General features: G+C 51.6%; 2 protein-coding genes across 14 annotated transcripts in view; both read right to left on the reverse strand.

Annotated features, from left to right (window-relative positions):
- AOAH (acyloxyacyl hydrolase) overlaps positions 1–15,116 on the reverse strand; it is a 97,811-nt gene extending 82,695 nt beyond the window's left edge. For 3 of the 5 annotated variants that reach the window (XM_064169729.1, XM_064169730.1, XM_064169727.1), the window contains exons 1-2: positions 8,143–8,187; positions 988–1,153 (exon numbers count right to left, since the gene is read on the reverse strand). In XM_064169729.1, the coding sequence (XP_064025799.1) occupies positions 988–1,067 (80 nt within the window). In that variant the 5' untranslated portion in view covers positions 1,068–1,153; positions 8,143–8,187. Of the gene's footprint in view, positions 1–184; positions 319–987; positions 1,154–8,142; positions 8,188–15,091 lie in introns of those variants that run through there. The other 2 variants (XM_064169728.1, XM_064169731.1) reach the window with 2 other exon arrangements.
- A 1,258-nt stretch (positions 15,117–16,374) lies between these two features.
- Positions 16,375–25,970, reverse strand: part of ELMO1 (engulfment and cell motility 1) — a 340,489-nt gene continuing 330,893 nt past the window's right edge. For all 9 annotated transcript variants that reach the window (XM_064170010.1, XM_064170011.1, XM_064170009.1 and 6 more), the window contains 4 exons: positions 25,428–25,535; positions 22,708–22,790; positions 19,533–19,610; positions 16,375–18,000 (listed from right to left, as the gene is read on the reverse strand). In XM_064170010.1, the coding sequence (XP_064026080.1) occupies positions 17,800–18,000; positions 19,533–19,610; positions 22,708–22,790; positions 25,428–25,535 (470 nt within the window). In that variant the 3' untranslated portion in view covers positions 16,375–17,799. The remainder of the gene's footprint in view (positions 18,001–19,532; positions 19,611–22,707; positions 22,791–25,427; positions 25,536–25,970) is intronic.

Raw genomic sequence — 25,970 nt, forward strand, 5'->3', positions numbered from 1 at the left:
CTGCCCTTCGCACCCCTCAGCCCCTCCCTGGCCATTCGAGGCTGCTGCGCAGCCGCCCACCGCAACCCAGCGGGTCCCATCCACATGGGCACTCTGTCACTGGGCTGGGGGATGCCCCGTTGGCCCCTAGCCACTCTCCACACCCCGACACGTTCCCGCTGCCCCATTTATGTCCCTTCCCAACCTGCTGGCCTGGGAGGACCAGGAAGGTGGCATGAACAGCTCTGGCTCAGCGTTCCTGCGTCTCCTGCAGCAGCAGCAGCAGCAGCTGATGAGTAACGACCTTAAACCACAGGAGCTGCCGGAGCCACTCAGCATTAATAACGCAAGACACTCCCCTGCACAATCAGCATTGCAAAAGGGAAAAAAACCCAACTCCACAAACCCTTCCTCCCTCCTCCCCCTCTCACTGTCACTCCTCTGCACTCCTCCCCAGACAAGAGAAAAAGAAAGGTCTCTCTGGCTGCTTCTGCAGGATTTTTCAAGCAGGGTTTCTGTTGGCAGGATCGCCATGAGAACGTAAAAAGAAAGCCTGCTCAGGGGGCTGGGAGGGAAGGATGGGACTCCCACACTGGGGCTTCACCAGGGCTGCACTTCTGCCACGGGGATTGGAAGCAGCTGCCGGCACAAGGGCAGCATGGGGAGCTGAAGCCCTGCCTCAGGCTGCCCCGGGGGCTTGAATAATGTTGAGCTTTCCATGCTTTGGCAGACACAGCAACTAAAGGTTTCCCTGTCTCTTTCGGTTTCTCCTTCCCCCAGACAAGGCAGAACTTGGTCATTGCCCCAGCCTGAAGCAAAAGCAGAGCGTAAAACGTGCCTGGATGGCATCACTTCAGAGCTGCAACAAGTCTGAACAGCCAAATCCCAAACGCTGTGGATGCAAGGATGGCTATGAGGATATGATGTATAAGGGAGATAGAAGAGGTCCAAAACTGCATCCCACCTCTGCCTCTGCCCTGTTTGTATAACCCTGGGCAAGTCTCTTACCTTCTCAGTGAGCTACAGGTACTCATCTCTCTTTTCCACTCCTGGCCTGGCTCTTTCAGGGGTGGGCAGGCTGTTGGCATGGGTTGCTAAAGGGAGATGAGGATGATGCCACATTGGGCATCCCTGCAGGCTTCCCGGGTGTGATCAAAGGAGACTCACAAATAGCCTTGTAAAAAGGAAAACAGAGGGGCTGTTAAAACTGGGGCTCCCTTGCCAAATCTTCAGACACTGCTGCAAACCTGCAGATCAACATGAGGAAGGGGGAGAAGGGGAAGGGAACTGGGGAAGGGGGAAGGGGAGGGGGTAAGGGGGAAGGCGAGGGGGGGAAGGGAGAAGGCGAGAGGGGGAAGGGAGAAGGCGAGAGGGGGAAGGGAGAAGGCGAGGGGGGGAAGGGAGAAGGCGAGGGGGGGAAGGGAGAAGGCGAGGGGGGGAAGGGAGAAGGCGAGGGGGGGAAGGGAGAAGGCGAGGGGGGGAAGGGAGAAGGCGAGGGGGGGAAGGGAGAAGGCGAGGGGGGGAAGGGAGAAGGCGAGGGGGGGAAGGGAGAAGGCGAGGGGGGGAAGGGAGAAGGCGAGGGGGGGAAGGGAGAAGGCGAGGGGGGGAAGGGAGAAGGCGAGGGGGGGAAGGGAGAAGGCGAGGGGGGGAAGGGAGAAGGCGAGGGGGGGAAGGGAGAAGGAGAGGGGGGGAAGGGAGAAGGAGAGGGGGGGAAGGGGGAAGGAAGGGGAGGAGGGGGAAGGAAGTGGGGGAGGGGAAGGAAAGCAAAAGAACCCCAAGTGCCTGTTAAACGCAGCCATAGGAACACAAATGCCTATCCCCACTCCCTGAGCCACACTCTTGGCTTCCACAGGCATGCTTTTCTCCCAGAAAAGGAGAGCAATAAAGATGATTCCCAAACAGCAGTAATAGCTGTTGCCTGAATTGTGCAGACCTGTTCCTGCTTATCATTCTCCTGAGAGCTGGCAGTGCTGCCTTTTCTTTTTTTTTCTTTTCCTTTTCTTTTTCCTTTTCCTTTTCCTTTCCAAGAGCAGCCAAACAAAACCCCCCCAGTGCAAAGTACCTTATCCATATGCCAATCCTGTCGAAATCTGCAGGATGTTTTCCTTAATGCTGTTAAAAACTTGCTATAAAAAGACACTGCTACAGTGACTGCAGCTCCATTAAAGCCTTTTTAACACACATCTCACTCGCTTCCCCATGACACTTTGAAGTCCTTTAAAACTCTGCATATTGGCTGCAAAAGCAGAGTGATAATAACAAGCAAAGGGGGAGGAGAAAAAAATCTTCCTAGCAGAGAGGCCTTTGGAATGGTTTCCACTTTTATAACTACAGCAAAACACTAATCTAAACAAGAGCAGTTCTAAAGGATATAGATAGATCCAAGCTGCTCCCAGGCATGTAAACCTGCAAAGCTTACAGCTCCAGCTTGTAATCAGCTGGGTTATTTTCTGTCACTTCAGGCTGGGGAATGAGTGGTGAGATGATACTGAAACGTGTCCAGAGAAGGGTGATGAAGCTGGTGAGAGGCCTGGAACACAAGGCCTATGAGGAGAGGCTGAGGGAGCTGGGGGTGTGCAGCCTGCAGAAGAGGAGGCTCAGGGCAGAGCTCATTGCTGTCTGCAGCTACTGAAGGGAGGCTGTAGCCAGGTGGGGTTGGGCTCTGCTGCCAGGCACCCAGCAACAGAACAAGGGGACACAGTCTCAAGTTGTGCCAGGGGGAGTTCTAGGCTGATCTTTGATTCTGTCATCCACAGCCTCTCTGGGCAACCTGTGCCAGTGTCTCTCTCTGGGCTTCCTTGACATGGAGCCAATTACATTTTCCAAGGCTGGATTTGGGCTGGTACCCAAAAACTAAACACATATACATCACACACCCCTCCCCACCACACACTGTTGCTTCCTGCCAAGGAAATGAGGGTTGTCTCAAGGTGCCAAAGACACATTGAGGTGTTTGCTCAGCTCACAATATTTGATGCAAGAGATAGTTACATCCTTCCAGCTCTTGGGAAGTTTTACTGCATGCAAGGGTCCACAGAGCTAAACCTCTCTTAACCTCATCCCCACATGCAGTTCAGGAGCAAGGGTGATGCAGGGGGGCACACATACCATGTCACAGAGGGCTTTGGTTGAGGGTCAGAAGAGAGCCCACAGGGACTAACAGAGTCACAGAATCTATCTGGTTGGAAGAGACCTCCAAGCTCGTCCAGACCCAGCACTGAAGGGTCAACACTAAACCATGTCCCTAAGCCCAGCTCCACAGGCTCCTTAAATACCCCCAGGGATGGTGACTCCAGCACTGCTCTGGGCAGATCATTACAATGTTTGAGAACCCTTTCAGTGCAGAAATATTTCCTAGTGCAGAAATATTTCCTAGCACCCAGCCTGAACCTCTCCTGGTGCAGCCTGGAACCATTTCCTCTGCTCCTGTCACTTGCTGCTAAGGAGCAGAGGCTGCCCCCTCCTCGCTCCAACCTACCTTCAGGGAGCTGCAGAGAGCAAGGAGGTCTCCCTCAACCTTCTCTTTTCCAGCCTGAACACCCCCAGCTCCCTCAGCTGCTCCTCACAGCCCAGATGCTCCAGACTCTTCTCCAGCCTCATTGCCCTTCTCTGGACACACTCCAGCCCCTCAATAACCTTCCACAAAGAGCTCTTGTCCATGTCTCTAGTGGATATTTCAACCTCCACCTTTGCTGCCCCTGATAAAGATGCAATGGAACTGAGTTATCATTTCTGATTTCCTGAACAAAGGGCATAAGCAGACTCTAAGAGTAACCCTTTCCCCAGAGAGGACCCTTTCATTTGATTGCCACTACAAGCCTGAAATGAGATCTGAGGATGGAGTTATTCTCAACACTGCTCTCTATAATGAGTCCCTAAAGACCTGTTTATGTGTAAAGCAAATACATGGAGAAAAAAAACCAATAACAAGCCCTCAAAAAGAAAAGAGAATGGAAAATGGAATCCTAGAATTGTCAAGGTTGGAAGGGACCTTGAGGATCTTGTGATGAAGGGCAATGGGTTTAAATTGGCAGAGGGGAGATTTAGACTGGATGTTAGGAGGAAGTTGTTTGTAGTGAGGGTGGTGAGGCACTGGCACAGCTTGCCCAGGTAGGTTGTGGATGACAGAGGCACAGAATGTGATCTTTGATCTGTGCCTCTGTCATCCACAACCTCCCTAGAGGTGTTTAAGACCAGGTTAGATGAGGCCTTGAGCAACCTGCTCTAGTGAGAGGTGTCCCTGCCTATGGTGGGGGGTTGGAGCTGGATGATCCTTGAGGTCCCTTCCAACCTAAACCATTCTATGATTCTCTGATCATCCAATTCCAACCTCCCTGCCATGGGCAGGGACACCTCACACTAGATCAGGCTGCCCAGAGCCACATCCAACCTGGCCTTAAAAGCTTCCAGGGATGAGGCATCCACCACCTCCCTGGGCAGCCTTTCCTGAAGCCTCACATGAAGACATGCAAGCTTCCATGCATCACCTGTCAGGTGTGGCGAGCAAATTGGTTGGAAAAGGAAGAGAGACCTTTGAAATATGGAACAGTCATCTTAGGAAAGGAGCTCAGCTGGCAGCAGATATTTAGCTGTCCTATGCTGCCCAAGTCACAGCACACATTACTGCTGTGCTCCCCCTCCAACCATCACTATTTGGTTAGATTTCTGTTACATATTTATTTTGAAGATAGAGGCAATTTCCCCCCCCCTCTGCTTTGTCATATTCAAGCATTCGTTTTTATGCTGATTAAATGTTATCTTGAGAGGCCTTTTCTCTCTCTCTTTCTTTCCTCTTTAAACATGTTGTTCAAGTCTCAAGGGAACAGACACAAGCATTGTGATTTCTTTTCTGTCTGGAGAGATAAAACCTGCAGGAAGAAGCCTTTACATCAAAAAGCCTGTCAGGCTCTTTTCTTCCTCTTCTTTTCAGACCCTCAGCTTTTGTGCCCTTCGACTCTGGGGTTGATTCATTACCTTGGTTAGTTTTCATTCCTGCTCTCTCAACGTCTCTGGCATAATCATCTCCGTGGTTGGTGCATTATCACTGCCATGGAGGAGCATTTCCAAAGCCCCATGTGGATTTGCTCCTGCACCACAGCCAACTGAGTCATTGCCTCTGCCCCAGTTTCCTTATCGGCAGCTCCTGTTTTCCGTTCGCGTTGTGCATCTATTTCAGACTCTCTCTCCCCTCCATCTCATTGTCATTCCAAGCTGCAGGGAGAGGCTTTAAACCAATATTTTCCTACACTCCTATCTGAAAATTTGTTCCAAGCTGTAGCTGAGATGATTATCCTTTATTCTGCAGCCTTTAATGAGATTAACTGTCCCAGCTTGCAAGAGCTGGCAATGGCTGCTGCCCTCCTGGAAAGCAGAATCGCTGCCAGGACTGATTTCAGTTTGGGGTACAGCACAACATGGGGACTAAGCCTCTCCAGGCTGTCCAATGAGCACCTCATGGCTGGAAAAGGTCCTCTTAGATCGACTCCAAGCACTATCTAACTCTAAGAGGGTCATTACTCCACCATGCCCTTGAGCACCATAGCTAAATGGCTCCTAAGTACATCCAGAAATGGTGAGTCAAACACTTCCCCAGGCAGCCTGCTCCAGTCTTTGATAACCCTGTCAGAAGTTTTACTTAATGTCTAACCTAAACCCCCCCTGGGGTAACTTGATGACATTTCCTCTTGTCCTGTCAGCTGTGGCTTGAGAAGAGACCAACACTCACCGCTCTACAACCTCCTTTCAGGTAGCTGCAGAGAGCAATAAGGTCTCAGAATCACAGGAACAAGCAGGTCACCAAAGCCCTTCAGGATCACCAAGACCAACCTAGAGCCCTATTCTGCAAGATTCACCTTAAACCATAGCCCTAAGTACCACATTCAAGCCACCCTTAAACACATCCAGGGTGGGTGACTCCACCACCTCCCTGGGCAGCTCATTCCAGTCCCTGACCACTCTCTCCCTGAAAAGCTTTTTCCTAATGTCCAATCTGAACCTCCCCAGCCTCAGCTTGAGGCCATTCCCCCTCATCCTATCTCCAATTACCTGTAAGGAGAGCCCAGCAGCAGCCTCTCCACAACATCCCTTCAAGTAGTTGTAGACAGCAATGAGGTCTTATCTCAGCCTCTTTCACTTCAGGCTAACCAACTCCAATTCCCTCAGGTGCTCTTCATAAGATTCATTCTCAATACCCTTTACAGCTTTGCTGCTCTTCTCCAGCATCTCTATGTCTTCCCTAGACTGCAGCACCCAGAATTCAGCACAGTACTTAAAGTGCTGCCTCACCAGTGTCAAGTTCAGTGCCACCTCTCTAGTCCTGCTGGCCACACTATTTCTGATGCTGCCCTGCAGTTTAGGGTACTCCATGAAAGCCCAAAGAAGGCAGAGCCAAGCATCTTCACAGAGAGAGTTCTCAATCCTTGGAATGTTCTGCCCAGGGCAGTGATGGAGCCACCATCCCTGGGAGTGTTTGAGCAGCCTGCAGACCTAGCACACAGGGACATGGTTTAGTGTTCACTCACAGCATGTCAGGGGTTGGAAGGGACCCAAAGAGATCTTTCAGTCCAATCTCCCCTGCCAGAGCAGAACCATACAATCTAGCTCAGGGCACACAGGAACACATCCAGACAGGCCTTGAAAAGCTCCACAGAAGGAGACTCCACAACCTCTCTAGGCAGCCTGTGCCAGGGCTCTGGGACCCTTCCAGTCAAGAAGTTCCCCCTTGTGTTGAGCTAGAACCTCCTGTGCTGCAGCTTCCATCCATTGCTCCTTGTCCTATCCCAGGGAGCAGTGAGCAGAGCCTGTCCCCCCTCTCTTGACCCCCAGCCCTCAGAGATTTATGGACATTGATTCAATCCCCTCTCACTCTTCTCTTATCCAGAATACACAGCCCCAGGTCCCTCAGACTTCTCCTCACCAGGCAGTGCTCCAGTCCCCTCATCATCCTCATAGCCTTTTGCTGGACCTTCTCCAGCAGATCCTTGTCCCTCTTAAACTGGGGAGCCCAAAACTGAACCCAGTGTTCAAGATGAGCTCTCTCCTGTTTTCTGAGATGCCCACCTCAGCATGCCCTTCTAGGCAAGCCAAAATCTGCTCTGCTGCATCCAGCCCTACTCTTGGACCCCCAGTTTAGTGCTGATGGATGCTGTGGTGGAGGGGGTAGAAGCTTGCCCCAGATGCTGCCAGGTCCTAAGCGTTTACAAGGGGAACATCAGGACCTCAAAGGAGCAGGAAAAGCAATCTTTGATTACATTTGTTGCATTGGAGCTTTCCTCCAGGAACTCACATGAAAGAACTGCAGCTCGACAGCCTCCTGATCTCAACACAGAACATGTGCCAAGAGAAGATAATTATTCCCAGTGCTTGGGTGAGGCAGCAGTGCTAAATGCCACTGGAGGTATTTTTTAGCAGGTACCCAAGCTCACAAGGTTATTTAAATGCTGTGTTTGAGGCTTGCACTGAGACTTCTCAGTGCTCAGAAATGGCACCTGTGCCATGCTGGAACAGCCCAGGGAGGTTGTGGAGTCTCTTTGCCTGGAGATATTCAAGACCCACCTGGATGCTTTCCTATGTGATCCAGCACAGGTGATCCTGCTCTGCAGGCAGTTGGACTGGATGAGCTTTTGAGGTCACTTCCAATCCCTGTGCTCAGCACTGCTCAGGCCACACCTTGAGTGCTGTGTCCAGTTCTGGGCTCCTCAATTCAAGAGAGATGTTGAGGTACTGGAAGGTGTCCAGAGAAAGGCAGCAAGGCTGGGGAGGGGCCTGGAGCACAGCCCTGTGAGGGGTTAGTGCCAGGGTCTGGTTGACTGGCTAGGGCTGGGTGCTAGGTTGGACTGGCTGAGCTTGGAGATCTCTTCCATCCTGGTTATTTCTGTGATCCTGTGACTCTGTGCCTGGCCAAAGTCAGCTCACAGCCTGCAGGATCAGGCCCCTGGCTGCATATAAATCAGTTACAGGTGCTTGCATTAAGAGAATTCATCAACAAGACCTTCCCATCCCCTGGAGATTCAGACCACAATGAGGCAGGAGGGTACAGGCTGACACAAAGCAGTATTAATCCTGCTTTTGTCCCAAGGCTGACAGGCTGCTGGGAGGTGTTCTTCATGCTCAGCCCAGGGGGAATTGCGGGGACAGAACAGACGCTGCTCTCTGTTTGCTCACCTAAGGCACTGAATTTCCTGATGCCACCACTAAATTCCAGGGTTCTCCTCATGAGTTATTCAGCAGCTGTCACTCCAGGCTTGCACAGCTGTTTTATGGTGCTCACATCCACCTGTCGTTCAGAGATGAATATTTATTGCCTTCATTGCAGCAGCAGAATCAATTCCTCTGTTACTTCACTAATGCATTTCCTTTCTCCAAGACAAGCACACCCATCTCCCTAGAAGATTAACTTCTGCTTTTCATTCTAGGCTATTTCAGGGAGTAAATTTAGGCTTGGCTCAGATGCTCATCACAGCAGATGTGGAAGCAACATCTAACATCTTTGGCTGGGATGTGAGGGGCAGCTAAAATCCATCCTGGGCCAAATGATACCTGGTGCTGCACTTCTGCCTCCTGCCAGACATGGCTGCCACAGGGCTATGGCTCTAAGTGCAGGGGGGGAGGTACCTTTCTGCCTGCCATTCAGGGTGTGCTGGCAGCAAGGCACAGAACATTACCAAACTGCCTGGGAGACAGGGATGGCAGCCCACTGCATCAGAAGCTGGGGAACTGTAAAGGAGGCTGATGGAAATGAGCATTCACTAACACGGTCAAGAGCATGGAAAACGCCTTCTGAACGTGCTGGGGTGTCACCCAAGCAGTGCTACAGGCTGGGGACAGAGGGGCTGAGAGCTGCCAGGCAGAGAGGGAACTGGGGGTACTGGTAGAGAGTAGCTGAAGATGAGGCAGCAGTGTGTCCAGGTGGGCAGCAGAGCCAATGGCATCCTGGGCTGGCTCAGGAGCAGTGTGGGCAGCAGGACAAGGGAGGTTCTTGTGCCCCTGTGCCCAGCACTGCTCAGGCCACCCCTTGGGTGCTGTGTCCAGTTCTGGGCTCCTCCACTGCAGAGAGATGTTGAGGTGCTGGAAGGTGTCCACAGGAGGGCGCCAAAGCTGGGGAGGGGCCTGGAGCACAGCCCTGTGAGGAGAGGCTGAGGGAGCTGGGGGGGTGCAGCCTGCAGAAGAGGAGGCTCAGGGCAGAGCTCATTGCCTGCAGCTCCCTGCAGGGAGGCTGTAGCCAGGTGGGGTTGGGCTCTGCTGCCAGGCACCCAGCAACAGAACAAGGGGACACAGTCTCAAGTTGTGGTAGGGGAAGTCTAGGCTGGATGTCAGGAGGAAGTTGTTGGCAGAGAGGGTGGATTGGCATTGGAATGGGCTGCCCAGGGAGGTGGTGGTGTTGCTGTGCCTGGAGGTGTTGAAGCAAAGCCTGGCTGGGGCACTTAGTGCCATGGTCTGGTTGATTGACCAGGGCTGGGTGCTAAATTGGACTGGCTGAGCTTGGAGGTCTCTTCCATCCTGGTTGAGTCTATGATTGGCAGGGCAAGGTCCCTCTGCAGGGCTCTCTTACCCTCCAACAGCTCCACACCTACTATTAGCTTGGTGTCATCTGCAAACTCACTGATGCTGGACTCAATGAACTGGTCCAGATCATCAACAAAGGTATTGAACAGGACTGTGCCCAGCAGTCCCTGGGGGATCCACTGGGGGGCAGCACTGGTGCCAGCTGCCAGCTGGATGTGGCTCCATTCACCACCACTCTCTGGGCCCTGCCCTCCAGCCAGTTCTGGAGCCACATCAGAGTGAATCTGCCCAAGCCACCAGCTGCCAGCTGTGCCAGGTGCTGCTTGTGGCAGACACTGTCAAAGGCTTTGCTGCAGTCCAGGTAGACTCCATCCACAGCCTGCCACACAGTCACCAGGCAGGGAATCTGATCTACAAGGAGATCAATAGGCCTCACCTTCAGCATCCTCTCTGTAAAGGGCCTGCTGGTGGAATGGCAAAGATCTCCAGGGTGCCTTTGCTCCTTGGAGATGTGATCAGGAGAGGGATACTAAATGTGAGGCATTTCAAGGGGAACTGAGAGGATACAGACAAGCCTCATTACAAAAAAGATGCTTCCTCTTCTAAAACAAAAGCCAAGCAGCCTCCCTCCCTCTCACAACAAGCCAGAGGAGTCCCAAAACGTCAGCAGCTTAGGCTGAACACCAAGTTGGCTACGAGATGAAAATTAGCCTCAGGAGGTTTCATCAAGGGAGAGTTTAACTGTGGTGCTCCATCAGGCTGCAAAGCTCTCTAACGACAACTGAAATGAAGTCATCCAAGCACATCCCTAAGTGTCACAGCAAAGCAAGCCTGCCTTTGGCTGCATCCCTGGGCAAAACTGGATTAGATCTCCCTTTTCCCTCCTCTCCTCCATGTGGTCTTGTGGCCATACCCTCCCTGAGCTGAAACTCGAGGCCAGCATCCTGCTTGGAACAGGCTGCACTGGGGTCCTCCAGATTGACTGTCCCATAGGTCATATATGGTTGGACTGGATGCTCTTGGAGGTCTCTTCCAACCTGCTTGATTCTATTCTATGATGCTACATCTTGCATCAAATGGGCTACTAACAAGAGCCAAAGAGGACTAGAGAAGCTTTGGGTGAGCCTTCCACCATGAGCAGGCTTGTTTGGCTGTTCCCAGTCTGTTTAAAACCACCTCAGCTACTGCTCTCTGCAGTGCACCTCCAGCGAGGCAGCTACAGCACAGCTGAGAAAGGCTCTGCTGACAGCCCCCCAAGCTCAGAAACCCCTTCTGCTTCCACTGCCAAGCTCTCCACATGGAGAAGAGTGACTAATGCAGCGTTTCCTTTGCCCTCCCTGTGTCCCTGCAAGCTAAGCATCACCAGCCCAGCTCTGCTCTTCACAGCCCTTCAAAGCCTCCCAGCTAGGAGTGCAAACAAAATGCAAATGTGCTGCTAAACGGCTTGGAAAGTGCCTCCAGTTCTTCCCAACCTTGCCCTCCTGAGACTGCTGCAGGACAATGATCTCTGAATCAGCACTCTCAAATCACCTTGCCATACAAATTCGTGGCTCTTCCCACATGCATTTTAAACCCTGCCTCAACAAACTTGGGCGTTTGACAGTGAGTTTCAGCCTGATTTCGCAGAGACGAGGCAAACAGGAACCCATTTCAATCCTCTTACCTCTGAGTAAGTCCCAAAGAGGCAGGAAGCAGCTGGAGTGGCATTGAATGATCAGGAATCACCTTGCTAAGTCTCCTGAAGTCAGCAGCAGTACCCAATCCAAATACACATGGGCCACAAAAGACATTACTGGCAGCAGCTCTGAGCCTGTAGCATCAATTCACTGAGAGGTAAAATTGCCTCTCTGCCCATTCAGGTCCACTAGCAGCCACTGAAGTTTGGGTGCCTGTTTATCAGACTGAAATCATGGAATCACAAAAATCAGCCAGGTTGGAAGAGACCTCCAAGCTCAGCCAGTCCAACCTAGCACCCAGCCCTGGCCAAGCAACCAGACCACGGCACTAAGTGCCCCAGCCAGGCTTGGCTTCAACACCTCCAGCCACAGAGACTGCACTACCTCCCTGGGCAGCCCATTCCAATGCCAATCACTGTCTCTGACAACAACTTCCTAACAACATCCAGCCTAGACCTGCCCTGGCACAACTGCAGGCTGTGTCCCCTTCTTCTGTTGCTGGGTGCCTGCCAGAAGAGGCCAACCCCAACTGGCTACAGCCTCCCTTCAGGTAGTTGCAGACAGCAATGAGCTCTGCCCTGAGCCTCCTCTGCTGCAGGCTGCACCCCCCCAGCTCCCTCAGCCTCTCCTCACAGGGCTCTGCTCCAGGCCCCTCCCCAGCTTTGGCGCCCTCCTGTGGACACCTTCCAGCACCTCAACATCTCTCTCGAATTGAGGAGCCCAGAACTGGACACAGCACCCAAGGGGTGGCCTGAGCAGTGCTGAGCACAGGGGCACAAGAACCTCCCTTGTCCTGCTGCCCACACTGCTCCTGAGCCAGCCCAGGATGCCATTGGCTCTGCTGTCCACCTGGGCACTGCTGCCTCCTCTTCAGCTCCTATCTACCAGCACCCCCAGGTCCCTCTCTGCCTGGCAGCTCTCAGCCACTCTGGCCCCAGCCTGTAGTGCTGCTTGGGGTTGTTGTGGAACCTCTCTTGCTGCATGGCTAAGTGCTCTGTTAATCAGGGAACTTGTGTAAGCCATGTGGATGTTTAATATTCAAATGTAATTACCATCTGGGGAGGGAGAGAGCATGGAGCAAGCCTCATCCTGATTTAGCAAGCTCTGGGGAGAGCAATGACAGCTCAGCCAGCAGCAAATGAAAAAAACAACTCTGTCCTACAAATGTCTTCTGCAGTTTGCAGGGATTTTACCCTCTGCTGCGTGCAGAGGCTGTGGAACTGCATCTGAGGCACAAAATAGAGTCCTAGAGTGGTTTAGCATGGAAAGGTCCTTACAGTCATCTAGTTCCAGCCTCCTTGCCACGGGCAGGGACACCTCCCACTGGACCAGGTTTCTAAGACCTCACCCAGCCTGGTCACTTTCAGGGATGCGGCATCCACATCTGCTCTGGGCAACCTGTTCCAGTGCCTCATCACCCCTACTGGGAATTATTTTTACCTAATGTCTCATCTAAGTCTGTCCTCTTTCAGCTCAAAGCCATTGCCCTTTGTCCTATCACTACCTGCCCTTGGAAAATGTCTCTCTCCAGCTTCCTTTCAGGCCTCTCTTAAGTATTGGAAGGAAGCTCTAAGGTCCACCCAGGGTCTTCTCTTCTCCAGGCTGAACACCCACAGGTCTCTCAGCCTATCCTCACTGCAGGAGCAGCCCTTGGATCACCTTTGTGGCTCTCCTCTGGACTCAATACAACAGCTCTGCCCCCTTCTTATGCTGGGGACACCAGAACTGGGCACAGTGTTTGAGACAAGAGCAGTCAAGAGGCAGAATGCCCTCTCTTGCCCTGCTGACCTCACTCCTCTGGCTGCAGCCCAGCACACAGCTGCCTTTTGGGCTGCATGAGGGCACTGCCAGCTCAAGGTGAGCTTCCCAGCAATCTACACCCCCAAATCTCTTTCTCCAGAGCTGCTCACAATCCACTCTGCACCTTGCCTGGAGTCATGCCTGGGAGTGGCCCAAGCCAGATGCAGGACCTTTGCAAGAGAATATTCTGCATCCCTCCACATTGTTTGGTTTAAGAAACAAGTTCTCCACAGTGAGAATCATAGAATCAACCAGGTGGGAGGAGACCTCCAAGCTCAGCCAGCCCAACCTAGCACCCAGCCCTAGCTAATCACCCAGACCATGGCACTAAGTGCCCCAGCCAGGCTTGGCTTCAATACCTCTCTGGCAAGAACTCTCTCTGTCAAGAAGAAGAACCTCCCTTGTGTTGCTGACCACACTCTTCCTGAGCCAGCCCAGGATGCCATTGGCTCTGCTGCCCACCTGGGCACACTGCAGCCTCATGTTCAGCTACTATCTACCAGCACCCCCAGGTCCTGGTGAGGAAGAACTTTCTTCTGAACAGCAGCACTCTAAGCCCAGACTGCAAGCTGCTGCCCTGGCACATAGCTTGCTTTGGGGTAGGATTACTTTGCACTGCTTAGCATCTCCTTGTCCTTAGGAGCAGGGCAGGCAGCTGAATTTAAATCCAGCTCTCCTCTTGATTCAAGTTTTCTGATAAAAGAAAGCCTTCACTTTGAAAAGCAAAGTCATTGCCAAAGCAGGAGCTAAAATTAGGCTGATTTTTTGCTTGGGTTTTTTGGATTTTGTTTTGTTCTCTCTCCCCTTCATGGCTTTTACAAGCAATTACCCACTTAATGTTTTGAAATTAGACAAGGAACTTCAATAGCAATTCTTTTCTCCTGCTGCAGCCCCTTGAATGTTAAGGCTTAAAAAGCTTTCTCTGGCACACACAGCAGCATGAGCAAATGAATTTGCCATTTTCATTCTCCCTTTGGAAATGAATGGGAAGCAGTAGGATCCTTGTTCATCATTAAACTGGGGGTTTTTTTTTGTGCCCTGATGCTGAGGTAAGCCTCTGTGACAGCTCTAGGAACTGAGGGCAGGGTTCTTGCTTGCACCATGGTCCCTTGTGTTCCTCCGGGGACAAAATAGTCATCAGAGAATGGGCTGGGCTAGAAGGGACCTGCAAAGGTCACCTAATCAGAGACTCAAGCAGGTTGGAAGAGACATCCAAGCTCAGCCAGCCCAACCTAGCACCCAGCCCTGGCCAAGCAACCAGACCATGGCACTAAGTGCCCCAGCCAGGCTTGGCTTCAACACCTCTAGCCACAGTGACTCCACTACCTCCCTGGGCAGCCCATTCCAATGCCAATCACTCTCTCTGCCAACAACTCCCTCCTAACATCCAGCCTAGACCTGCCCTGGTACAGCTTGAGACTGTGTCCCCTTGTTCTGTTGCTGGCTGCCTGGCAGCAGAGCCCAACCCCACCTGGCTACAGCCTCCCTTCAGGCAGCTGCCGGCAGCAATGAGCTCTGCCCTGAGCCTCCTCTGCTGCAGGCTGCACCCCCCCAGCTCCCTCAGCCTCTCCTCACAGGGCTCTGCTCCAGGCCCCTCCCCAGCCTTGCTGCCCTTCTCTGGACACCTTCCAGCACCTCAACATCTCTATGCAATGGAGGAGCCCAGAACTGGACACAACACTCAAGGGGTGGCCTGAGCAGTGCTGCATACAGCAAGCCTGCTGTGTGATTCACAGGCTCACAGGATGTCACTGCTGGATGAAGGGGATTAATAAACCCACTCTGGTGCTCTGTTCTGCTCTGAGTCTTGTCTCCACACAACAACAGGCAGCAGTGGTGGCTGGCAAAGAAACAGGACTCTACCTCCACCCCACAACCCCCAGCACACCTCCAAAATCCTGTGGCAGGCACTGCCTTTGCTTCCACTCTCTTCTGACAATGACTTTGTAGTCTGACAAGGCTTCAGAGAATGAAGCATCTCAGACTCCCACATCTCACACTGCCCATCCTTGTTCTCATTCAGACCCAACACTGTCTGCAGGCAAGGTCCACTGAGACTCCCCACTCCAGTGTTTAACTCAGAGTCTCTTTCTTCCTTACTTTACCATCCATTGCCATTTAAACCAACTTACATCTCCTGCTAGATCCAAGGCATCCATGAGATTCTGGAAACACATCTTCAGGGGCTCCTCCTGCTTGAATTCACACAATGTTCTCCTCAGCCTCCTTTGCATTGCACCTGCAGGACATCTTTCCTCTTCTCTCCTTAGAGTACTTGCCCCGGAGGAGCAAAGGTCACCTTGGTTGAGGTCACAGGATCACAGGATGTCAGGGGTTGGAAGGGACCCAAAGAGATCAAGTCCAACCCCCCTGCCAGAGCAGGACCATACAGTCTAGCTCAGCTCACACAGGAACACATCCAGACAGGCCTTGAAAGTCTCCAGATAAGGAGACTCCACAACCTCCCTGGGCAGCCTGTGCCAGGGCTCTGGGACACTTACAGTCAAGAAGATTCCCCTTGTGTTGAGCTGGAACCTCCTGTGCTGCAGTTTCCATCCATTGCTTCTTGTCCTATCACAGTCTTCTGAGTCTTCCTAAACTGGAAACACCCTCCAAGGCTTCTCACTAGCATAAGCTCTGACAAAAGCCCTTCACAGTCTTTTCCAGCTGGGTCTGAGTAGGAGAGAAACCCACACAAAGAAACCCCTTGTGTGGTGGGAAGGGAAGGGCTGGCAGGCTCCTCTAAACCCACCCATCATCACTTCTGGAGTAAGAGACACCCCTAGAAGACTGTGAAGAGAGAAGGAACCCACCCTGTAAAGCCCAAACCAAATCTAAACCCAAACACACTCGATGGGGGGGGGGGAAATGAGAGTTCCTCCAGCAAACACGGTAAAGGCAGCAGGCTTAAGATGCCCATGGGCACATCAGCATGCTGTGATTTCATAGGATCAGTCAGGGTTGGAAGGGACCACAAGGATCAGCCAGTTCCAACCCCCCTGCCATGGCCAGGGACACCCTACCCTAGAGCAGGCTGCCCACAGCCTTAGCCAGCCTGGCCTTAAACACCTCCAGGGATGAAGTTTCCACCAACTCCCTGGGCAACCCATTGTAGGCTCTCACCACTCTCTTGCTGAAGAACTTCCTCCTCATGTCCAGTCTGAACCTACTCATCTCCAGCTTGGCTCCATTGAATTTGGGACTGTACAGCAACACAGTAGAAATCTCTGGGTGCCTCTCATCCTTCTTGCTCCAAGCGAATTAAATCAGAACACAGATAAGAAAGATTTCACCTCTCTCTCTCCTCTTTGTACCAAACACCTCAGGATTGCCAGGAACCACAAAGAAGAACAGACAACTACAGAGGAAAAAAAAAACCAACCCCCCGAAGTTCCAAGAATCACCACAACTCAGATTTTTATTCAACAGTGAAGTTGAAGGAAAACATGATTTATTTATTCAGTTGTTGGTCATTTTTTCCCCTTCAGGGCTAACGTTCCAAATGGAAGAAGAAAATTAAGTAAAAACACTGCTTCCACCCCTCCCCCCCCCCCCAAAAAAAAATAAACCCAAAAGTACTCACCATGAAATTAGTTTTCATTAAATATATTTGGTTGGCAAAATAAAATTAAACAAGGAAATAAAAGAGAACAAAATCAGAACCCGTAACAAAAACCCAAACCCAAATCCTTTGTGAGTTCCTAACGCTGTAGCAATGACACCAACGTAAACCTGGATGTGTTTGGCAGCTGTGGAAATGACTGTTGAAACTTTGGACCAAGGGGGAAAAGAGACTTCCACTTTTGGATAGAGCCAAGCCAATTTTGGGGATGCTTAGAGGCATGGGACACACACCGGAGGCTTCACACGCAGCTGGTGCAAGCGATCTGCCAGCGTGGGGCTATAGTTAGGAGCTGGGAGGAAAAGAAGTTCCAAAGCTGTGGCAGTGTATGGTACAGCAAAGAAAAGAACAACCAACCAACAAAAAATATCTGCAGACCTTCTGTCCTGGGAGCCCATCGGATGGGTGAATGCTGGTGGCAAAGAGTCGAGGTGACGGTGGCAAGAAGAATGGCGGTGCAAGCGCTGGGGAGCGGTCGGCGGCAGTCGGTGCCGCGTGGGGATCCGGTCGCGAGCGGACTCTTGGGTGACCTTCTGCTTAACAGTAGCTGCTTCTGCTCCCTGCCTCCCTCACTGCTTCCAGTTAAAGCCTCTGCCCTGCCAAGTGGGTGTCACAGGCATGCAGTTTTGGTAGCCTCATCCTTTAGTTAAGAATTGTCTATTCCGGTATTAAAAAGGTAAAAAAGGTTCCTCGGGAGGGTGCTTCTGAGTGGCAGCCTCTTGCCTGCAGTGAGGCCAGCGCCCTGCACTCACCAGTTCAGTAAAGCAGCATGGGTTTGGATGAGCAATGGGGGGACACAGTCTCAAGTTGTGCCAGGGGAGGTCTAGGCTGGAGGTTAGGAGGAAGTTCTTGTCAGAGAGAGTGACTGGCATTGGAATGAGCTGCCCAGGGAGGTAGTGGAGTCGCCATCCCTGGAGCTGTTGAAGACAAGACTGGATGAGACACTTAGTGCCATGGTCTGGTTGATTGGATAGGGCTGGATGAGTTTGGAGGTCTCTTCCAAGCTGGTCGATTCTATGACAAGATGGGAATGGGGAAGGAAAGGGGTGCAGGGAACAAGGTAGGAATGCAGGTGTTTCCACACTCCTCTCCAAAGCCAGAATCCAAGGTGCACGAGTGGGTTTCTTTGTTTTGCTCTTTCCCTTCACGCTCTGTGACGTTTTTAACCTCTCTCCAGTTATAGCATTTCCAGTTTGCCAGCGAGCCTCGGTGGCTGCCTCAGTTACAGTCATAAACAAAATCGTAGTTGCTGGGCTCCTTTGGGATGGGTGGGGGAGCATCTGGGATCTGTATGTTCTCCAGGTCGAGGAGGCGCAGCTTTATCTCCATGCTGAGCAGGGTGTCCAGGTCGTTGCGCGTCAGGTCGCTCAGCATGTCCTTGCCCAGCAGGGCGTTCAGCCCGTCAGTCCACACGCAGTACTGCACAGGAGAGAGGGCAGAGCTGCCTTTAATCATAGAAGGGTTTAGGTTGGAAGGGAACTCAAAGATCAGGCAGTTCCAACCCCCTGCCATAGGCAGGGACATCTCCCACTAGAACAAGTCGCTCAAGGACTCATCCAACCTGGCCCTGAACACCTGCAGGGAGGTTGTGGATGACAGAAGCACAGAATGTGGTGATGAAGCAAAGCCTGGATGGGGCACTTAGTGCCATGGTCTGGTTGATTGGCTAGGGCTGAGTGCTAGGTTGGACTGGATGAGCTTGGAGGTCTCTTCCAACTTGGCTGATTCTGTGATGTAGCACATCCATCACCTGGCTCTGTGTGGATGGCCAGAACCTTCTCAACCAGCCAGCAAGCACAGCTGCAGCTCTCTTCCAGACAGAACTCATTCAGCACCCCAGAAACTGAGTTCTGGCCATAATTCAGATGAGTGCAATGGCCTGGGAAAGGGACTTCTCTTACTAATCTCCATCTTGGCAAGTCTGTCTAATTAAATCCCTGCACATTTTGAGCAGAGAGAAATCCTAATGAGATGGTAGGAAAACAGAAGCTTTCATTCAGGAGCTGGGTGAAGGTTTTTTGTCTTTTTAATATGCAAAACAGACATAAGATCCACTGAAAAAATAATTTATTACAGACTGATTTTCATGAAACTCAAATGAAACCTAATTGTAATTAGGTCTCCCTCATCAGTTTCTCTGTCAAAAATCAAGGATAAGATTAATCCACCTTTTTGCTGTAGAGTTGAAACCAGTTATTAGTATTTAAATGAAAAAAACAACTACGAGGGATGGATCTCACTGTGCTGAGCCCTCTGGCTAGCAGTGAGCTCTAGTAGATGGCTAAGGGCTTTGATAGGCCCTAATGTGCAAGAGTGGAGTCAGATCTCAATGATATTGGATCAGTGAAACTGTGAGCTCCAACAGATGGCTAAGGGCTTTGCTAAGCTCTAGTGTGCAAGAGTGGAGTCAGATCTCAGTGATACTGGATCAGTGAAGCTGTGAGCTCCAATAGATGGCTAAGGGCTTAGTGTGCAAGAGTGGAGTCAGATCTCAATGATGCTGGATCAGTGAAGCTGTGAGCTTCAATAGATGGCTAAGGGCTTTGCTAGGCTCCAGTGTGCAAGAGCGGAGTCAGATCTCAATGATATTGCATCAGTGATGAGATTTTTGAAGGAGGTATCTTGGGAGTCAAGCCAGTGGAACCAGAAAGGTTGTGCAGGCTCCATCCATACAGTGAGGGTGGTAGAGCACTGGAACAGGCTTCCCTAACAGGCTGTGGAGTCTCTTTCTCTAGACTTCCAAAAGCCACCTGGATATGTTCCTCTGTGACCTGCTCTTAGGTGATCCTGCTCTGGCAGGGGTGTTGGACTCTATGATCCCTGGAGGTGAGGTTTAATGGTGCTGCCCTCTGCACCAGGATGACCATCCTCATGTTCTTATAAAGCTGGCTGATGCCATAAAGCAATCAAGAGGACTCCAAAGAAGTTTCTGTCCTCTGGACTCGACTTACCTCATGCTTGTCTGGAGCAATGAAATTCAACTGGCCACTGGAGTCATACAGTATGGAGAAAGCAAGCTCGAGCACCTCCTGCAAGAACACAAAGTGCCATGGATTAATGCATCAGGAGAGAGGCCTTTGTGGACAAGAGGTCCAGCTACAGATAAAGGTGCTGAGTTGTAACTAGGATCTATGCCAGGTGTCCTCTCCTTCCTGCCTCTTGGCTTCCTGAGCCCCAGCACAGCGATGACCTTTGCTGCCACTCAGCTGACAACAGTCCCCACACTGCCAGCACAGCTGCTGCAGCTGGCTTCACTAAGTTTCAGAGGACTGTAGCATCTAGATTCCTACCCCTGACCTCAACCAGACACAGCTCTTTGGATTTCAGGAAGGGCTCTTTCATTTTTCAGCTTGTGTGATGAAGAGCAATGCCTGAAGCATAAAACTTGCAAGCCTCGGGGGATCATATTGCACCATGAAGAGATCAGGCTTCCCATGGGAAATGCTCCTGTTTTCCTTGAGTTATTAGGTCCCACTTGCTGCACTGCCAGGCCAGAGGAGATGGAGTCTGTGTTAAATCCCCATGGAAGCTGCAGATGCTGATAGCCCTGGCACAGGCAGCAGACAAATGGCTCACAGCTCTCATAGCCTTTTTGTGTTTTGGGCATGTCTCTCAGCCACACCTTATTAAGAGTGATGTCCCTCATTACAGAAACAAATTTACCTCTGCCCACACAAGCCTGGCATTAGCTCCTCACAGGGTGTTATAAATCACTGCCAGAACATGCCAAGTTATGCAACTGAGGTTGTGAAATAAAAGTCATCACAGAAAAAAAGAGGCTGCTCTGCTCTACTATCTTCCTGCATTTCATGAAGGTCAACAACAACCCCATAGGCCTGTCCCCATGAATATCTGTCCTTTGGGCAATTCCAAGGGATTGAGGGTTTTGTCCATCTCAAAGAAAGCAAGAAGAGAGGAAAATCCCTGTCTGAAAGTGGAATATTCCAAGGAGCTTGGTCATTCCCAGTCAGGCAGAAAATGAGAGCACTAAATTTAGGGCACCGAGCTTCCCTTTATGGGAGAAAGTGGGAGTTTGGCAGCCCTGGCTCCAGTTCTGCTTCTTTCCTGGCTGCTCTGGGAAATAAAAGGTCAGGAATTACAGCTTCCAGGGGTCAGTGTCTCCATCATGTCATGCAGAGCAAAATCTCAAGGGAAATGGAAAGTTGAGGAGCTGGAGTCACCAGCTGGCCCTGCAATTGATTGTGTCCTTGGTGGCTGGACTGGCTGACTTGCCAGGCAGCCCGAGCTAGCTCTGTTCCCATCAGTGGCAGGGGATTCCTAAAGGAAAACTGGGCAGTCACTGTCAGTCAGATGGGCCTTTTTGTCTCCCTCTTCTGTTCTGCTTCTCAACCCTCCTCAAAGTCGTTTTCCATTCCAGCCTTTTGATTCTTTCTGGTCTTTTTTCCTCTCCCATTCCTTCCAGCCTGCTCCCGCTCTCTTTGGTTTGCATTCCTCAGTCTGCTGAGCTCACTTCCTTGTCATTCCTGATTCCCCTGATCCTTGCACATGTCAGAAGTCTGCCCTTCCCCAGATGCTTGTCAAAGGTAACAGTACTGGGTCCCAAAATGGACCTCTCTTTTGAGCTTCAACAAAATCAGGGAACAGGAGGCTCTGCACCTGCTGGCAGGACACTTCCCATCCTTTGGTTTCAACTCTGTGAGGAGAGCTGTTGGAGGTGGCACAAAGGGCACTACTCTCTTCCTAGAATCAAATAATTAAGCAGGTTGGAAGAGACCTCCAAGCTCAGCCAGTCCAAACTAGCACCCAGCCCTGGCCAAGCAACCAGACCATGGCACTAAGTGCCCCAGCCAGGCTTGGCTTCAACACCTCCAGCCACAGCCACTCCACCACCTCCCTGGGCAGCCCATTCCAATGCCAATCACTCTCTCTGCCAGGAGCTTCCTCCTCACATCCAGCCTAGACCTCCCCTGGCACAGCTTGAGACTGTCCCCCCTTCTTCTGGTGCTGCTTGCCTGGCAGAAGAGCCCAACCCCACCTGGCTACAACCTCCCTTCAGGTAGCTGCAGGCAGCAATGAGCTCTGCCCTGAGCCTCCTCTTCTCCAGGCTAAACATCCTCAGCTCCCAACTTCATATGCATGCAAACTCCCCCTCAGTTTAACTCTGATTTACTTCTGAGTGATGCCACTGGAAGAATAATGGCCATGTGCTGGCAAATGAAGAGATGCCAAAGCCTTTGCTCTGGACTTGCTGCCAGTCCCAGCCATGCCAATAGCAGTGGCATTCTGCCATTCACTTTTCTTCACTGGCAGTGAATGAACATCAAGGTGGTCATTATGTAGCCACAAATAAAGCACACCAGGTAAAGACCTCTTAAAAAGAAATATATCACTGGTCTCTCCTCACAGGGCTCTGCTCCAGGCCCCTCCCCAGCCTTGCTGCCCTTCTCTCAACACCTTCCAGCACCTCAACATCTCTCTGCAATTGAGGAGCCCAGAACTGGCCACAGCACTCAAGGGGTGGTCTGAGCAGTGCTGAGCACAGGGGCAGAAGAACCTCCCTTGTCCTGCTGGCCACACTGCTCCTGAGCCAGCCCAGGATGCCATTGGCTCTGCTGCCCACCTGGGCACTGCTGCCTCATCTTCAGCTCCTCTCTCCCAGTACCCTCAGGTCTCTCTCTGCCTGGCTTCTCTCAGCCACTCTGGCCCCAGCCTGTAGTGCTGCTTGGGGTTGTTGTGGCCAAAGTGCAGAACCCTGCACTTAGCCTTGTTCAGTCTCATCCCATTGGCCTGTGCCCACCCATCCAGCCTGGCCAGGTCCCTCTGCAGGGCTCTCCTACCCTCCAACAGCTCCACAGCTGCTCCTAGCTTGGTGTCATCTGCAAACTTACTGATGGACTCAACCCCCTGGCCCAGAGCATCAATAAAGATATGAAGCTCCTCAAAACCTGCTTTCTGTTTGCTGCTAAAGACCATCCTGACATGCTCGGGGTGGATCACAACCCACATCCCCCAGGGAACCTGAGTGAAGGAGGGGAGATTGTCCCACTCATTTAACTGCTATGAGCTGATGGGAAAACACAGAGTGTGTGCATGCAAAGAAAGGTGCCAAGTACTGGAATCACTTCAGGCAAGGTCGAAGTGACAAAAGCAATTTGGGAAGCATACCTTGTTTTGTTTAAGAGCTCCTTTCTCCTTCATGTGAGGGCAGTCTTTCCCAGTCACAACAGCTTTTATATCTGCCACTGGCACTGCATTAAAGAAGAGAGAAAAGCAAAAGGCAGAAAATTAGTTAGAACCAAGGTGTGTAAAAGCTACAGGCTCTGAAAAGAGGCGAGACTAATGCATTCCAACTGCCACCTCCTTGGCCATTGCCAGCCTGCTGCAGGAAAGGAAACAGCTGAAGGAGAAGTCAGGGAGTGCTGATGAAATTTCAAGTACCTAGGGAAAAAAAAATCTGAGCATGTTTCTTCCTTGCCTGTTGAGACTCCTTTGGTTAAGAGCATTTGCCATAGGCAGGTACCTGAGCCTGGGCAGTTTTCACTCACCTAAACCCCTCTGTGTTTTCTGCCTTGCTGGTGTAAAATGGTTAAGACAACTACACTGGAAGCTGCTGCCACTCAAAATCAGAGTGAGATCACCAAAACCAGGAACACTCTGAGGCTCGAGTGGAAGTCAACTTCCCCACAGTAATTATGTTATGGAGAATCTAAATGCTCCATAATCCAACCTAGTCAGCCAGTGAAGGATTCTACTGCCCTATGAATAACTCATTAGCCTCCTGGCTGTGGAAAAGCTCTTCTCAGACCCCACCTGCAGTCCTGGGTGCAGCTCTGGAGCCCTCAACACAAGAAGGACATGGGAAGGTTAGAGGCAGTCCAGAGGAGGTCACAAAGAGGCTCAGAGGGCTGCAGTAGCTCTGCTATGAGGACAGGCTGTGAGTGTTGGGGGTCTGCAGCCTGCAGAAGGCTTCCAGGAGACCTTGGAGTGGCCTGCCAGTATCTGAAGGGGGCTACAGGAAGGCTGAGGAGAGACTACTGACAAGGTCTTGTAATGACAGGAGGAGGAGGAATGGGTTTAAAGTGGCAGAGAGGAGATTCAAACTGAATGCTAGGAATGGATTCTTTGCAGTGAGGGTGGTGAGACACTGGCACAGGTCAGCCAAGGAGGTTGTGGAGCACAGAATGTGATCACATTCTGTACTTCTGTCATCCACAACCTCCCTGGAGGTGTTCAAGGCCATGTTGGATGAGACCTTAAGCAACCTGTTCTAGTGGGAGGTGTCCCTGCTATTGCCCAGGGATGTTGGAACTGGCTGAGCTTTAAGGTCCCTTCCAACCTAAACCGTTCTATGATTCTATATCCAGAAAGCAGAAGAAGATGAAAAGCTGTTAGGGCCCAGGTACTCACAAGCTCTAATAGAAATACTGGAGAGAAATGCATTTGCTCTGCTGCTGGGTACAGCAACAGACAGGGATCTGCTGGAGAGAGACCAGTGGAGAGCCATGAAGATGACTGGGGGACTTGAAAATCTCTCCCATGAAGACATACTGAGAGCCTTGGGGCTGTTTAGCCTGGAGAAGAGAAGGCTGAGAGGGGATCTGATCAATGTCTCTAATTATCTGGAGGGTGGAGATATTCAAGACTCACCTGGATGTGTTCCTGTGCAGTCTGCTCTAGGTGATTCTGCTCTGGCAGGAGCCCTGGACTGGCTGAGCTCTGGAGGTCCCTTCCAGCCCCTGACATTCTGTGATTGAGTTTGAGCTGACACTTCTCACACAGCAGTGTGGTTTTGTAACCTTGCATCTTGCAGTTACCTCCAGTCTGTTTAATTAACCTCTAATGTGGGTGGCACTGTGGCAGCTCTCATATCCCTCAGAGCCTGAAAAGCTGGGGGACTCAGGAAACAGCCAGACCATTCTCAGACTCTATCAGCAGCTGCTCTGTCAGCAGGCATGCATGAGGAACATGTGGGTCTGGCCCAGTGGCTTCTCAAGTTAGAATCTTGTGTCTCTGTGAGGTCCTGACATACCCGAGTAGGCTTGAGAGCTGCTGGAACACTCCAAGGCAAGACAAGAGTTGGATGAAGAGACAAGAGTCTACTCTCAGCAAGTTTGCTGCTGCTCCAGCTTCTGAAAAATCAGTCCCTGTGCCATTCCATGAAGGAAGTGGAGCTGCCAAATAGAAATAAGTACTTGTACTGGTGTGTCTCATTTGCCAAGAACAGCTTTTATCACCAGTGGAGACTCCTTATTCAGTCCCGTGTCCTGCTGGCCACACTGTTCCTGAGCCAGGCCAGGATGCCACTGGCAATGAGCTCTGCCCTGAGCCTCCTCTGCTGCAGGCTGCACCCCCCCCAGCTCCCTCAGCCTCTCCTCACAGGGCTCTGCTCCAGGCCCCTCCCCAGCTTTGGCGCCCTCCTGTGGACACCTTCCAGTACTGCAACATCTCTCTCGAATTGAGGAGCCCAGAACTGGACACAGCACTCAAGGGGTGGCCTGAGCAGTGCTGAGCACAGGGGCAGAAGAACCTCCCTTGTCCTGTTGCCCACACTGCTCCTGAGCCAGCCCAGGATGCCATTGACTCTGCTGCACACCTGGGCACTGCTGCCTCATCTTCAGCTACCCTCTCCCAGCACCCCCAGCTCCCTCAGCTCCCTCTCTGCCTGGCTGCTCTCAGCCACTCTGTCCCCAGCCTGTAGTGCTGCCTGGGGTTGTTGTGGCCAAACCCCTTCACTTAGCCTTGTTCAATCTCATCTCATTGACCTCTGCCCACCCATCCAGCCTGGCAAGGTTGACTGCCCTGCATTAAGAGAAACCTACTGCAAGTCACAAAGAGGAATGAGCACCAAAGAAGCAAAAGGAGCACAACTTTTGTGCTTGACTTACATTTATCTTGCAAGGAGTCATGGGGCACTTCTCCCTGGGGGCTTTCTTCCAAGTCTCCGTAGTGCAAGACCTTGTGGTTAGGCGAAAGCCGACAGTACCAGAATTTGTCTGTGGAATTAAATGCATTAAAGACAGGGTCACAGGCATGCCTGGGTCACTGCTGCCAACAGCACAGTGGGGAAGGCTTCCTCATTGCTGGCTACAGCTACCTGAAGGGAGGCTGTAGCCAGATGGGGTTGGACTCTTCTCTCAAGCAACCAGCAACAGAACGAGGGGACAGTCATAAGCTGTGCCAGAGGAGGATGTTAGGAGGAAGTTGTTGGCAGAGAGTGATTGGCATTGGAATGGGCTGCCCAGGGAGGTGGTGGAGTGGCTGTGAATGGAGGTGTTGAAGCAAAACCTGGCTGGGGCACTTAGTGCCATGGTCTGGTTGATTGGACAGGACTGGATGAGCTTGGAGGTCTCTTCCAACCTGCTTGATTCTGTGATTCCAGGCAGCGAGTAGTACCCTTTGTGCCACCTCCAGCAGCTCTCCTCTATGAT

The sequence above is a fragment of the Pogoniulus pusillus genome, chromosome 32 (assembly GCF_015220805.1).
Source record: "Pogoniulus pusillus isolate bPogPus1 chromosome 32, bPogPus1.pri, whole genome shotgun sequence".
NCBI lineage: Eukaryota > Metazoa > Chordata > Aves > Piciformes > Lybiidae > Pogoniulus > Pogoniulus pusillus.